The sequence below is a fragment of the Suricata suricatta genome, chromosome 15 (assembly GCF_006229205.1).
Source record: "Suricata suricatta isolate VVHF042 chromosome 15, meerkat_22Aug2017_6uvM2_HiC, whole genome shotgun sequence".
In the NCBI taxonomy this organism is placed as follows: domain Eukaryota; kingdom Metazoa; phylum Chordata; class Mammalia; order Carnivora; family Herpestidae; genus Suricata; species Suricata suricatta.
The window spans coordinates 47,637,350-47,649,358 of NC_043714.1; the positions used below are offsets into that span (position 1 = coordinate 47,637,350).

The 12,009-nt window shown below is 34.9% G+C and overlaps 1 protein-coding gene across 1 annotated transcript in view; it reads left to right on the forward strand.

Moving 5' to 3' along the window:
- The first annotated feature begins 5,457 nt into the window (after window positions 1-5,457).
- Window positions 5,458-12,009, forward strand: part of ZFPM2 (zinc finger protein, FOG family member 2) — a 450,548-nt gene continuing 443,996 nt past the window's right edge. Inside the window, exon 1 of the mRNA XM_029923854.1 lies at window positions 5,458-5,505. Within this exon, the coding sequence (XP_029779714.1) occupies window positions 5,481-5,505 (25 nt within the window). The 5' untranslated portion in view covers window positions 5,458-5,480. The remainder of the gene's footprint in view (window positions 5,506-12,009) is intronic.

The following is a 12,009-nucleotide window of genomic DNA, read 5'->3' on the forward strand; positions in this document are numbered from 1 at the left end:
GCGACCCGGAGCCCCCCCACCGCGCCCCGGGGCCGGGGTGGCGCTTAGAGGACGCCGCGGGGCCGGAGGTACCTGCCCGAAACACACACGCTGGCACAACTCAACTCGGTCAACTTTTCTGGTCTTGGGGAAAATTCCTCCAATGGTGCTTTGTCGCCCTGCGACACGTCGTCAACGCTTTGTCCGAAAAGGAGACACAGCCTTCTTAGTTTATTTTTTTTAAATTTTTTAATTTTTAATTTTCCCTAGGCTTGTGGTGTGTCCATTTCTTCGTGTTGTTTAAAATCTGGCAACTGGTTTCAAACTGATTACAGTGTAATTTTAGGGTAAGGCTTTAGCAGTATTCCCTCCCCCTTAATTATGACCCCCACTCACCTCACCTCCAAATGTTGAAAATTCTATTGGGTGTAGTTTAAACATAAATCTTATGGGGTCTAGGTTTGTAAGCAGTTTGCTACAGTTAAGTGTTCGATCTTTATATACGTGTACAAACAGCCTTTCAGACATGACTCTGTCGCTTTTATTTAGTGGATTTCTTCTCTTATACTTCAGTTCCTTTTCCATGCAACTTGGGTTCAAGCAGGGACTGAACTTTCAGCTCCAAGCAGTTTTAATCAAGTAGAGATACCGTTCTTGAAGACTTTCACTTTTTCAGAGAGTGATTATTCATGGTTTTAGCTAATTGCCTTTTACTTTTGAGTACTAAATTCATCGCGTCCCTCTGTTTAAATGTGGCATTTTGTAGTATGACACTGTGCTTATTAGGAGATATGATTATAAACATTAAATGTAAATGCTTTTTTAGTTCATGGCTGTCGTCTAGGTTGTTAATAAATAATTAATATTAATTGATTGTATGGCACAAAGACCATCTGATTCTACTTGGGAATACTTTGTTATCTTCTCAATTAGCTACATTAAATTTTCTTTCCTTCCTTCTATGTCCACCTCATATAACTGAAGATTAAAGCATTGGAACTAATTGCTGATGCTACACTTGTGTTATAGGTCATAAAACATTTTAGTGGCTTATTTGAATGCTGTGATTTATTAACTATCAAAAATACTTGAAAGTTCTCTCATTTGAAAGTGAACAAATATTATATTTATATATTTGTTCACAGCGATCATTGCCTACTGATATATGCAAACATATGTATTATTAATATACATGCATTTTAGACTTTTATTGGATTCAATTTGGGGTCACAGTGATAATCTATGCAAATGTGGACACGCTTCTCCCCTTGGACTGTTGAGGAGAATGAAAAATTAAAGGTCTTTGAATTGTGATATTAGAGCAATGCTGTCTAATAGCTGGAATTTTTTTTGGGGGGGGGGAGTAGAATATTTAAATATGGTTTGGCCGGCTGTAAAGTCATTTTGGTTGCAACCTATCAACATTTGTCTCCTTTTGCCTGTCCAGACATAAGAGGCAGTTTTGCAGATGGAGAAGTTTGTCTTGATTCTCAAAGTCATTAGTATGATAGGTCTCTCCCTCCAATTTTTGTAGTGTATAACAAGTGTACCATTATTATTATTATTATTATTATTACTATTATTACAAAGAACACTGTTGCTTTTGCTATCGTGGGTCCAGTATAAGTTTGGAAAATATCAGCAAGGAATGCTTTTTGAAACAATAGCATTTCAGGCAACTAATGAAACTGTATTTTAAACTTGGAAGCATCCAGAATTTGAAAATAAAGCTTTGGCACTGCTGATAAAGCATACCCAATTTAGAGCAAGTATGACAAGCAAAAGTCAGCTTATACCAGAAACTCTGAAGACAGTCAATTTAAAGGACAAAAAGGTTGTTGGGCACAGTTTTTTTTTTCTTCTTTTACTGCGTACAGTTCTCTGCTATCTAAAATTGTGATTTATGCAGTATTTTAATATTTTGCTTATTCTTTCCCCTTGGGTGCTCTCTGGGCAGCGATAAAAAGGCGACGCTGAAAGAGCACCATTAATTTGCTATGATGACTGGCCAGATAAGAGGAGATAATGGGAAAGATAAGCGGAGAAGATATACCATCAGAAACCCGATTATTACCATTAAAATTCCAGCCCAGCAATCTGCAGAAGCCTGATAATTCCTTCTCCGTTTCCACCACTTTGGATGATAAGGCAAAAAATAGTCACTCAGTGCTCCTTGATTAGACTGCCTGGATTTCCTGATAATACAGTGATAAATTATGTATTTTGCCCCCATGTTTTGTCCCAAAATTCAGATTTTTTTTCCTATTTCAAGACTATATTTTCTGCCCTCCCCTCAGAAGCTTTCTCTCCTGAGCTATTATTGTAATCCTGGTTTGATAAAACGCCCTGATAGGACGGGAGGTGTTTGGTGCGGGAGCCGTATCATGCTATCAGCCCATCTCCTCCCACAGCTGCTTGCTGTTGTTGTTTTAGCCTTATCACCTCCTGCCAATATGCCAATAAATTGCCCAGATTGTTCTCCATTCTGGGGCTGCACTGCAAAATTTATGACAGAAATGATGATTTTTTTTTCTTTTACCAATGCATCTCTTTATGATTAGTAAACGTGTTGTGTGTGCAGTTTTACTGTTATTTTCTTCTTCAGGCTGTTGTCTCTAGTAATGCGTTTACTGCCTTATGTATGTGTCCCCAACTTCAGTCACACTTAAGTGTATCGACTCCGGGTTCAGGAAAAGATTTTTTTTTTTTTTTGGCAAATGCTACCTAGTTAATGTGGAGGTTGAAAAGGGTAGAAAGAACTCAAATACTTTCTTTTCATATAAAATGAAGAATGGCACTTTTCTTGATATCACTGAAGTACAGTCTTCATAAAACTTTTGCCTTGCTCGATGTTTTCAAACATGTTGGACGTAACTGTGCTCTGTAATCATTTGCCAAATAATTTTTGGTGAAGGAAAAGGAGAGGCTGAACCAAAGCAGAATTTTTTTTTTAAAGTGAAGTAGATATTGGGAATTAATACACACTTTGAAAGTAAAATGGTCCATGCTAAGAATAATCTTGTTAGCAGTTCCAGGTTCTATAGAGGGGCTTCCGTAGGAGTTGGAATCCGTTCATATTGAATAAATTACCTTTTTGTTATTTGAGATGATCTAATAATTTCAGGCCATACAAGTCCCTACCTTGCACACTGGCATTTTAATGTTTGTGCTGTGTGTGTGTTTTTTTTTAAAGTAGACAATATTACATGTTTTATTTATAAAATGGTTATTGTTTTAAAATGGTAATGTGGTGTTTAAATTAGTTATTTAATCCTTGCCAATGTGAAAATCTCTAACTGGATCATCTTTAGAAACTTAAACTTATGTTATGAGAAAAAGTGACTACGGTTATTTTTTATTGTTTTAGTGTAGAGTTTTTTTCTTATTGTAGGGGTTTCTGGAGTAATGTTCAATATGTAATTTGGGGGTTAATTTTCTATTGTGTTATTATTAGTATTAATTTTAAAAAGGGGTTTAGGAATGCTACGCACATTTGAAATGCATTGACTACTCATACTCACTTATGATGTCTTGCTTTTTACCTTTCAAATATTAAACAGGTTTTTGCTTTGAAACAAATCACTCATTTCTTCTGAATTTTAAGAATAATTAAACATGAAGTTAAAAAAATAAGCCTTTCTGTTTGGTTTCTAATATGTCTCATGTTAAGGAGTCTATTTTCTACATTTTCGACTGAGTAACATTTTGGAAAACCTATTTTTACACCGGCCATGTACAAAAGAAACATGTTTCCTGTACAATATTTGTTTTATTGATAAAATAGATAGATTGGTATTTTTATTTGTAAGGTAACAAAATTAATTTCTTTATTTGTAAATTTGAAACATAGAATTTTTCTGAAAAAATATAAGAATATTCAGTAGAATTTTTTTTAAAAAAGGCAAATTTTAAGATGGCTAATAAACCAATCGTGGTTTTTTAAGTCTTAAAGAGACTATAAGAAAGTTTACCTCCAAAACATCATTAATCATGAAGGCACTTTTTTTTTTAAGTTCAGTGGAGTCAACAATGCAGACATAAACACAGTAGCATTTCCATCTGTCGTTGCCATAAAAGAATTGTAAAACTTGGTGATATGACTTGGAATTAAAAGAGTAGCTCTTAAATTTTCCACTCTGGTAACTTTCTAAAGTGGCTTATTTATAAAATTATGGGGCAAAAAAACTATGAGGTTTAATCTATATCACATTATTTTTTTAAGCAAACAACTTTGCATCTTTCTATAAAATATAATTGGAGACCTTAAGAGTAATATAATTATATCGGCTCAATTACAAGGGGTATAGCATCTCTTTGAATTTCACATAAAAGAACAATGCTTATTGTAGACATCACAAGGTTACCAGTAATTGTAATTAAAATTTAAATAGAGGTGTAGAAAATATGATGTGACTTGCGTCATGTATTATTTAAGTTGGTGCTATTAAATTGTGAAAGAAAACAGTGCAATTGGAGGATTTGCCTCTGAGTTTTACCTTAATGCTATTTAGAAATTGTACTCTATATTTAAGGGTTAAGGCAAAGATTTATACAGTGACTTGTTTTGGGTTAATTGTGGGCATAAATGAAGATATTCTTTCATTATAGCAATTGGCTAACCTGTATCAGTATTTATGTATTGCCTGTGTATAGCAGTGTGAATGAAGTTAACTTTGTGCTCAGTTAAGGTAACTCACTTCTGGTCTTGAGCTATGCAAAGCTTCTCATCCGTGTTATTTCTGCTGTTTGAGGAATATTTTAGGACTAATGAGCTCTTCCTTTACATGACAAAAACAAAGAAGTGACACACTAATTAGCCCATTTTGCTGCTAGTTGTTATCACTGGAAAAAGTTTTGAGAGGATAAGATTGAAGGTAATATGTTTGCTAAAATGAGTGTTTGGGGACGAGGTGGGTTTCTCCTATGGATATTTTTGCCCTTCCACAAAACTAAGGCAAATCAAGTGTGGACTTCTCATTTGCATTTTAATCACTTCCTCACTTTTCAATATGTAACTTCTGCTGAAAACGTATATTAAATACACTGATTTTACTCATCCTACTTTTTAAATTTTTACATTTCAAGAAATCACCTTCCCAAATGAACTTTCCTCCAAAATAACGTAATGTATATTCAAGTTTTAAGTACTATTTAGAGGAACTTTTTTTGAGTTTTGGCTACATTGGGTGAAGTATCTTAAATTAGGTTTATCTAGGAATAAAATTTACTTTTTAAGAATACTTTTCTTTTTGAACACATTTTTTTTCACTAAAGTGTGTGAGTGAATGAATATGGTAACTTGGGAGCCCTTATCCTCCAAATCATGTTCCCTCTGAGTTTTTGTTACTTTCCCAGTTCCTAAGGACTAGAGGGACATTTCAGAACACTGCAGGTATTTTTGAAACCCTGTCTATTTCAGCGGCTGCCACTGCGTTAAAGTATCAGTTCATTTCCTCACCAAATGAATAACAGCCAAAGTCCCTTACTTCAGTCACCAGAGAATGTGTTTCCACCATAGAGAAAGGGGTAAGTATGTTTTATCATTCAATAAGGTTACATTTTTAAAAGCTGAAATGCAATTAAATTAATAAGCTCTGACATGGCAGTATTTGGCATTCCAGAAAGAACTATCTCTTTAAAGGTATTAGCATAAAGATAGCACATTTGTTTATTATGCTTCCAAATCAGCTCCTAGTATCTCTGCCACAGGTAACAATTGACTTTTCAGGCTTCAAGTTAATAGCCTTGTCTCTTGCTTGTAGGGATCAATATTAGTATTAATTAATCACCATTATCGGCCCCAGGATCTGGTTCTATTTGTTGTTACATCAGCAAAATATCAATATAGAAAGTGGACTCTCTGATCGTCATGGCAACTTCATCTCTTGGGTCAAAGAAAGTTTATCTTATCTGTGCATAGAGAGTGGCAAACTGTTTAGGGATCTAGTTTGAACTCTAAGAACATTGATTTAGTTTTTGTTTGCGAATAGAGGCTGCATTCCAATCACAAGGGATAGGTAAGATTTAAATATTAATGCCGAGAGGCTTGTCCGAGAGGGTGTCATACCATTACTGTCAGACTGTCTATTTGAGATGACAGAAAGGTAGAGGAGAACGGTCTAGTCAGGATTATTTAAAGCCTTAGTAATTTGTGCTTTGACAAATACTTCTGAAAACGAATATATGATAATTACAAGGTAAATTGGTTTGGGTCAAGATTTCAGATGTTAAACTAAGAGACTATTATTTTTTCTCTTTCGTCCCTTCTTTCCTGGTCCATTATTCTAACATCCACTACTTTGAAAAGTACTTTTGGGGACTAGTTTTGCTTCAGGTTGGGTGTGAGAAAACGAGTCCCCTGTTTGAAACCACGAGTTTTGCTATGGATTTTCAAATGCAAGGAAGACATTTATTGGGGATTTTTAAAAATAGCAAATATTCATTATTAATAAGGGAAGTCATAAAGTAGTAAGCTCAAAGGATAGACGTCTCTGAAGAATGTCTGCAAAGACAATAGAAGATCATAAGTTGCTAGACTCAGGAAACAAAATACACGCTCCTTTGTTGCTGTTATTAAGACAGTGATCACCGAAAATGAACCTTATCCCCCCTATATCAGGTCATTGGAAATTGATCTCATTCTTTTTAAAAATCATGATAAAGAATCAAACCATATTTAGAAATAGTGCCTGAAACACTCTACAGCAGGCACGAAATAAACTTGTAGGCACTGAATAAACAAATATGTTTGTGGGGGGGGGGGGCTGTATCTGTATCTCACGATTTTGGAGACTTTGAAAATGAATGTGGAGTGCCTGGTAGCTGTAACTCAATGCCATATAATTGCTTGTTCATTCCAGACGTTGTCCATAAAATAGCTCGAATTCAACTTTTTGTAGAGTCTGCAAGGTAATGCTAGTTATCACTTAATATTCTGATAATCCTCCACATATGTAAAACAAGGAGGATGTTCGTTAGAGGCACTGGTGTAATATTTCATGTTAAATACGACATTTCTTCTGGGCCTCTGCCATTGACTGCTTAGTCTCATTTATTTGAGAAAGAGCTCCCCTTTGAATTGCTAGAAGTTGTTGAATGGTGTTGGTCTGATGTTTTCTTGTACATCATTTGGCTTTTGGTAATGTCAGATTTATCAAAACAACAATCACAAATATATATATATATATGATATAATAGCTTATATATAGGCTATGGTAAATATATCAAATACAGGTAATTTTAACAGCCTACATGAAAGTCAATAGCACCTAGCTTTTGTGTAGGCTGTAAAAAATCAATTTAAAATTTTTTTTTAAATTTTAAAATGTATCTAAAATTATATTTAAATGGACATTTAATTAAATATATACTTAATGTTATTTTACAGCTGATTTTCTTCCTAAAAAGATAAGTTCTTTTCAAGATATGAATTACTCTAATCTATATTTGGAAAACTTTGGCAAGTATCTCTTACTGAGACATTAAACCAGTTGACACATATGTAATATTGGCCTATGAAAATTTCTTATACGTGTGAGTTACCTGGTATAGATTTTTAAGCCATAATGTCCAAACATCTCTTAGTACAAGATTTGCAAAGCTGTTTAACCTTGGATAGGGTGAAGAATTGATTACAAAATTTGGATTTATGGGCAAATATTTGTCCTTCATTGTCTATTAACTTAAAATTTTTAATTTTCTTATTATATGTTCCTTTGGAATATAGAATGATGGCATACCATTTAAAAAAGACTTGATTTTGCCTTCCTCTGGTACATTCTGAAATTGTTGTAAGCCTGTAATGAATTGAGGATTAGGAGATTAAAAACAGTGAATTGACAAGTCTTTAAGTCCAACTGAGGGCCAGATTCCTCTAAGTTTATGCACAAAGTAGCTAAAGCCCATACACTATTAAGTCATCTTTAAAATAATGAAAATAATAAGTAATAATAGTAAATTATAATTAAATACACTCAATGTGGTTCATTTCCCTCTTTTTTCTCCTACATTTAGATTACCTAATTTGGAGGAGTGGTTTTAAATGTTCTCAGACAATTCATCTGCAAGATCAGATTACTTATAATTCAGTGACCAAAATTTGTATCACAGATTAATTTTAGCATATTTGATATTCAAGAAATTTTTAAGTATATGTTTAAATTTCTGACAGTAGTTATGTAAGAGGAAAATTTTTTTTCACGTCGTAAGCGGAAGCTCATTTAGTTCCTATATCCAGTGCCTCCAAAATGTAAAATGCCATGTACTGGTAAGCCTTCTTGCTCACTGTGTGTGCTGGGAAGTTCAAAGACTTTTCTTTTTTTTATAAAACCCTGTGAATTCAGGGGGAATCTTTGGGAATGATGTGTTTGCTCATTATGTGCGAATTATTTTCATGGTGTGCATTTTCATCCATGTCAAAATACATTGCTGTAATACTTTGTGGTTTTTATAGCCCATGTTTACATGGTTAAGGTGTGTGTTCTGTGAATACAGTCTGTGGATAAATTTTATGCTGCTTTTAAAAGCCTTTTCAAATATAGACAAGTGAAGTTTTTGAGGGTTGGATAGCACGTTGATAACCGTGCCTATTCATGAAAATCTTACGTTATGGAGGTTGTTTTGATTTTAAGGAAAATCTAAAAATGTAATTGCTCCTTGCAGAAGAAAGAAGACAGAGTTAAGCACATAGGTACTTCTGCTAGCATAGATGGCTTCTATCTGCAGGAGGGGTGTACAATTTGCAGTTCTCAGTTTTGTATAAAAATCATCTAACTGACATATTACTTTGAATTTTATCATTTCAAATTCATAATTTATGTCACAATCATTGCCTTACCTACCTTACATATAGGAATATATACTATAGCATGTCAGTGGAGCAGGGGGCCAACCCACATGAATTTGACAATGGGATTGAAGGTTTAAACATTTCTCCCCCCCACCCCCGACTCCAGTCAATACAAGTAGATAAAAAGGCTTTAATTTTCCAGCTTATTTTTATTTGGGATAAAACTGAGTTCATATTGTGCACTGTCGTCAATTAGGTCTTCTTTCTCTTCTTGCAGTGACATCCAGAAATTCTCCTTTTGATAGTTTCTGCCTACATTGTCATGAAAATAGCCACATTTCCCAGTGACATTTGACCTGTACCTAAGTACTTTTGCATATTTTGGACTTACTGGGCCTCCCACAGCCAAGAACAGACTCAGGATACAGGGAAAACTGACCACCAAGGGGCTTGTGTAAATCTGAAATATGCAAGAGTTCATTTGCAAATATACTAGGTAGCTGCTAAAAATATCACCCCACTTCTTCACAATGTGCATCTTGGACAAACAGGCGCATATTTTGTCATCAAGTTGCTTAAGCTTCTGAAGTCAGGGCTACAACTGGGTCAGATGATAAGATGAACACAACAGAGAAACGAAGAGAGCGTCTGATAAAACCTGATTGATTGATGTCTGGCTTCCCCACCATCACAGGCAGTTGACAGTTAGTTTGGGATCAGATGATTTGGCTTTTGCGATAGAAGATGGGGCCTGGTAGGCAAGCCTGAAGGACAAAAAGGTCGCTTTCTGTGTAGCGTCAAGTGCTGTGAGCTCCCACAAGGTGGGACGTTATTAATATTTCATTCTTTCTTTTTTAGGTCCAGGCCCTAACATTTGATAGTCACTTAAAGGCGTGAAGATTCAGTCTACAAACAGAAATGTGTGACTACCTTCCTGTTTTATTTAATGTTTTTATATCGTTTACGGCAAAAAGGGCAGGAGGATATGTTTTATTTAATACTTATATCATTGTTATAAGGTAGCTTGCCGTATATAATGACTTCTTCATATTTCAAGTTATTATAATCTGGTGAGGTAAACTGTTGTAAAAGTAGTCATAACACATAAACTGCCAAGCTTAATATTTAAAAAAAGATAATGTTTATGGAGGAATACAGGATTCCTAAGGGGGGAAATTACAATATAAATCAACCGAGAGGTATCTGTTCCAAGTGTTTTGGTGTTATAGATTATGAAAGCTTAGGTGAAAAAGTATTCTAGTACACAATGTAGACATGTCAGAGTTTGGGAAACTTGGGTCGACACATTGGGTGAACTTTGCATTTTATAAAGGGCCATGGTAAGTGACTGTGCTATAATTTGATGAATTCTGATCTTGCTGGTGAGAGGATTATTAGGATGTCTCTTCATATTTTAATCATGGAAAACCCCACATTCTTGACACATATTAAAAGTACCTTAAAAATATATGCTAGCTAGTTTATATGCTACTGCAGGACAAAATTATAGATCACTTTTAAGTTAAAGAATAATTAATAATTAGGATAAATATTCTTAGATGAAAGAAAGAGAAAGAGAGAAGAAGGAAGGAAGGAGGGAAGGAAGGAAGGAAGGAAGAGAGAAAGAAAGAAAAAAGAAAGAAAGAAAGAAAGAAAAAGAGAAAGAAAGAAAGAAAAGAAAGAAAGAAAGAAAGAAAGAAAGAAAGAAAGAAAGAAAGAAAGGAGGGAGGAAGGAAGGAAGGAAAAATAAAGAATTAGGATAGTTTTAGAACAAAACACTTCCCTGTGTTGGCCATGAAAATTAGTACAGCTATTACAGTATTGGAATTTGGACACTTTGGATTGAATTTAGATTTAAGACAGTTTGATATTCTCTAGAAATCCTTTAGGATGTATCGCTTTCTTCTCAGTTTTAAGGGTCAGAACCCCAAAGAGCAGTTGGGTCTCAGCTAATACTGTAGGTTTAACATCAGCAACATGAGTTCTGCAAGGTGCTGTGTTGCTGATAGTATAAGTGGAATACTGTATGATGCACTTGCACCAAAACCTGAAGTGGTGCTCAGAGTAAGTGCTCAGGGACAGGGGGCTGAGGGCCGTTTCAGCAGTGATCAGTAATCCTTCCCAGTTAGGTGCTGTAAGAAAGTGACTTGGTCTTTTCTACGTGTGTTAATATGGAATCAATCTATCTATCTATCTGTTTATCTGTCTATCTATCTATCTATCTATCTATCTATTTATCTATCTACCTACCTACCTACCTACCTACCTACCTACCTACTTAGGAACAGTGAAGGATCATTATAGGTACACTTACAAAACCTTTCACAGAAAGGATGCTTCAGGCAGAAGCATCCTTAGTGATCCTGTTCTGATAGCTGCATCACTAACGGGAGTCCAGTAGTCCTTTTGACTGGTGGTAGTTAAATAATGCTCAACACTTGCTACACCGGGGAAAAACGGACACACGTGGGTTTTTCCTGCATAATTGCCATGTAATGTAAGTCTGTGATAGATAGTTTTTCAAATTCAGTTAAATAATGTCTCATTTTTAGGTGGTGTAATAGTTATTAAATACAAATGACCTTGATAGTATGTAGGTTCTTTTCTTGAGTATCCATGAGCAGCTCTCTAAAGTTTTATTAACTTGCTTTTCAATGCACACACATTGACACACCCAAACACACACAACACCATGCATTATCTGAAACTTCTCAACTCCTTTATTCTTTCAGTATTTTTTTTTTGCTTCTGTTATGCCATGTGGTTTTGACTCCGCGCTTTTTGCGTAGGCATAAGCTGCATTTGAAAAAATATCTAATTATACAATGAGGAAAATTAGAGTTGACAAATGAAAAAATGTTAGGTCATAAAAATAATACCAACAGTCCTTATCCATGGAGGGTAACAATCAGCTATGTGGTCAGCTGGACGGCAATTTCTTGCTTAGTCATATAGCGTCAGGAATCTCATTAAAGGAAGAGTAGGAGTTTGAAGATACAGTGGCTAGACTGGTTAGTCTGACACTCACTTTGATGTTTTGTCACTCTTGGTCTGAAAGTTTTGTTTTGAAGAGAGAAGAACAATTAGGTTTTAGGTATATGATGTCACTAAGGAAGATGATTGGGGATTTGTTTTCTCTAAACTGGTTAATAAAGTGTCCTTTATTTTGAGAAGAAATGTCTTAGGTTTTACAAGAGGTGAAATAGATGTTAACTACACATTGTTCTTATTATCCTGAGAAA